Source organism: Hipposideros armiger, unplaced genomic scaffold, assembly GCF_001890085.2.
Source record: "Hipposideros armiger isolate ML-2016 unplaced genomic scaffold, ASM189008v1 scaffold_997, whole genome shotgun sequence".
NCBI classification, from domain to species: domain Eukaryota; kingdom Metazoa; phylum Chordata; class Mammalia; order Chiroptera; family Hipposideridae; genus Hipposideros; species Hipposideros armiger.
The window spans coordinates 341,003-343,747 of NW_017732347.1; the positions used below are offsets into that span (position 1 = coordinate 341,003).

General features: G+C 51.9%; 1 protein-coding gene across 1 annotated transcript in view; it reads right to left on the bottom strand.

The window, feature by feature from the left end:
• KLHL38 (kelch like family member 38) overlaps positions 1 to 2,421 on the bottom strand; it is a 10,058-nt gene extending 7,637 nt beyond the window's left edge. Inside the window, exons 1-2 of the mRNA XM_019631386.1 lie at positions 2,194 to 2,421; positions 118 to 1,749 (exon numbers count right to left, since the gene is read on the bottom strand). Of these exons, the coding sequence (XP_019486931.1) occupies positions 118 to 1,545 (1,428 nt within the window). The 5' untranslated portion in view covers positions 1,546 to 1,749; positions 2,194 to 2,421. The remainder of the gene's footprint in view (positions 1 to 117; positions 1,750 to 2,193) is intronic.
• Between the last annotated feature and the right edge of the window lie 324 nt (positions 2,422 to 2,745).

Sequence of the window (2,745 nt, forward strand, 5' to 3'; positions counted from 1 at the left end):
TGTGTGTACGTGCACCTATATGTATATGTATGTGCATTTCTGTAGTGTATGGTATGTGTATACATGTGCATATATATGCATGTGTGAGTATGTTTGTATGTGTGCATGTGGGCACACTCTCATGCGCTTACACGATGGGAAGGACCAGCCATTTACCTGGATAAGGCGCACAGGGTTCTGCATGATGTCCTCTCCCCCAAAAAGGTAGAGCCTTTGGTCTTTCACAGCAACTGCAGGGTGGAGAACCCCCACTGGCATGCTGGCCATGCTCTCCCAGACGTTGCAGTTGCTGTCGAATCTCTCCATGGAGCCCATGACCTCCTGCCCTTCTCCAATCCCCCCAATGGAGAAGATGAAGTTCTTATGGGTGGTACTCCTGTGGGAGTAGCGGGCCACCAGCATGGGCTGCCCCAGGCTCCACTGATTGAGTTTCAGGGAGAAGATGTAGACGTTGTGACTAGGCACGCTCTTCTGGGCGCCGACAGCCATGCCTCCCAGCACGTAGACGCTGCGGTGCAAGGCGACGGCTGTGGCCTTGTAGAGCCGGGTCGGGAGCTTGGCGAGGCTCTGCCATTGGCCAGTCTGTCTGCTGTACAGCAGAACATCCCGGGTGGTCTGTTGGCTGTTCTTCCTTCCACCCAAGAGGATGAGGAAGTCTTGGTAAGAGTTTCTTGGGGGGACGTGCCATGGAGGTTGAAGGTCTGGGGCACTGGTGGCACCATACAAAGGAAACATCTGCCTCTTGGCTGTCTCCAAGATGATCTGGCATGAAGGCGAGGACTGCAGGAGGGCATCATTGGCAATGAAGTGATGGAAGAAGGCCGGGTGGATGTACTGAAGCCTGACTAGCTGGAACAGGTCCTGCATGTATCGTTTCCGGGCCTGGAGGTCATGCTTGATCCAAACCATGAGGGCCTCAAACACCTTCTCCTCCTCCCCACAGAGCCCATCATCTCCCAGGTAGTCTCTCAGCTCCAAAGCACAGAGCTCCTTCAGGTCTGCCGAAGTGGACACCTCTGGGAAGTACGTCAGGGCCACCTCCCTGGCTTTCTTCTTGAGGGTCTCGCAACTTAAGATCTCAGAGAGTCTGAGCATGCCCAGGCAGTTGCTGGGGGTCAGCTGGCTCTGGAGGTAGGAGGAGCAGGCCTCAAACAGCTTGGGGTACTGGAGCATGGAGGCAGCCTCCATCAAGGGCAGAACGTTGTCCGCTGTGATGTGCACCGCCCCCGTGTACACGTACAGAACTATCTGCTCCAGCGTCATGGAGTCGATGCCCTTCAGCTGGACTTTGGCCTCCCTGCTCTCCCGGAAGCTGCTGCAGAACATGGCCCTGAAATAGGGGCTGCTGGAGGCCAGCACATTTCGGTGGCAGGGGACCTCCCAGGCCCCGGCGCAGATGCACACATCAGTCAGGATGCTGTTTTGTCTTAAACCGTTGAGCTGCCTCAACAATTCAGAGGAGAAGTCGTGGTCTTTGAAGAGCAGCCCATCTGGCAATGCCTCGTTCATCTTGCAAAGAGGAGAAGAAGTACCAGGAGGGAGCATGAGCTGGAGGGTTTGGCTACAGGGTCTCCAAGACTTAGAGCATCTGTGTCCTTTCTCCAAGATGTGTGAGGGTATCGCCAAAAAAAATCCCTTAGTGAAGATTGGAAGGGGAGGCCACCTGCACTCCAGACCTCACAGCTCACACTTCTTTTTATGGTTATGGTTACTCTCAAAGGTAACAGGCAAATAGCATCTTCAGATAATCTGAGGAAAAAAGAGCAAACAATCAGAAACAGTGAAGACTGTTGGAAGTTTCTTGATGGTCAGGGGGCAGAAATGTTAGCCTGAAGCAAAATGACAGTCCATGCATTTGGCCACCAAAAGTCTGCGAGCCTTTCTCTAGATTCTCAACCTGTCTATTATTTTGTAAACTTTTCTAAGCATCTTTCTGGGTCTTGGTGATTCCGGAAGGACGTCATTCAGGGGGCGTGTCTTTCTGCTAAGTAGACAGGAATGAGGGATGAAATGGACCTTTGCAAAGTTTTATTATTTTTTTTCCCTTGAAAACATGACTTCGTGAAGTCTTTAGGGTTTTGTTTTCAAGATGGGATAAATAGGAAGCAGAGACCCAATGGCACCCTGGGCGGCGTTTATTGGATGACGCCTGGCAATCTACCTGTAGGAGAATGAAACGTCAGAGACATTTACCTTGTTCTGCCGCAGTGCCACCCGCTGATGCCTGGTCTGTCTCGTCCCTCCGGAGTTTCCACCTCTGGCTCCAAGTGAAACCATAATCCCAGGCCTTTCCTTCAGTTGGCAAATGATTTGTCCTGGGAGAGCTCTGGATTTGTTTATGCTGAAGGCGCTTTCACAGTTTTCTAGAGCTTTGTGAAAGAACCGCTGGGCAGGGAGACAGTGTATACATTCCAGGGCTAAGAATAGTTGCATATGTACTTTCCACTGTTATGACATGTGACTTTCCAGTTGCCTTTTGCAGCAACCGAGGGCCGGCAGGTCCGGCGCATGCCCACACGCCCTGTTTCCTTGGCAAGTGTTTACATCGGCATAAATAGATCCGAAGGAACGGCTCCTCTGAAAGACAGGACTTTGCTGCCCATTTGGAAACATCCCGAGTCCCGTGTCCTAAAAGTGCCTGAGAATTCTAGATGTCTGTAAACAGGTTGCTGTGACCTGGTAAGAGTCACTGAAGATAGCTCTGGGTGCATGGAAGGTGGCGGATGGTCACAAGGGAAGCCCACA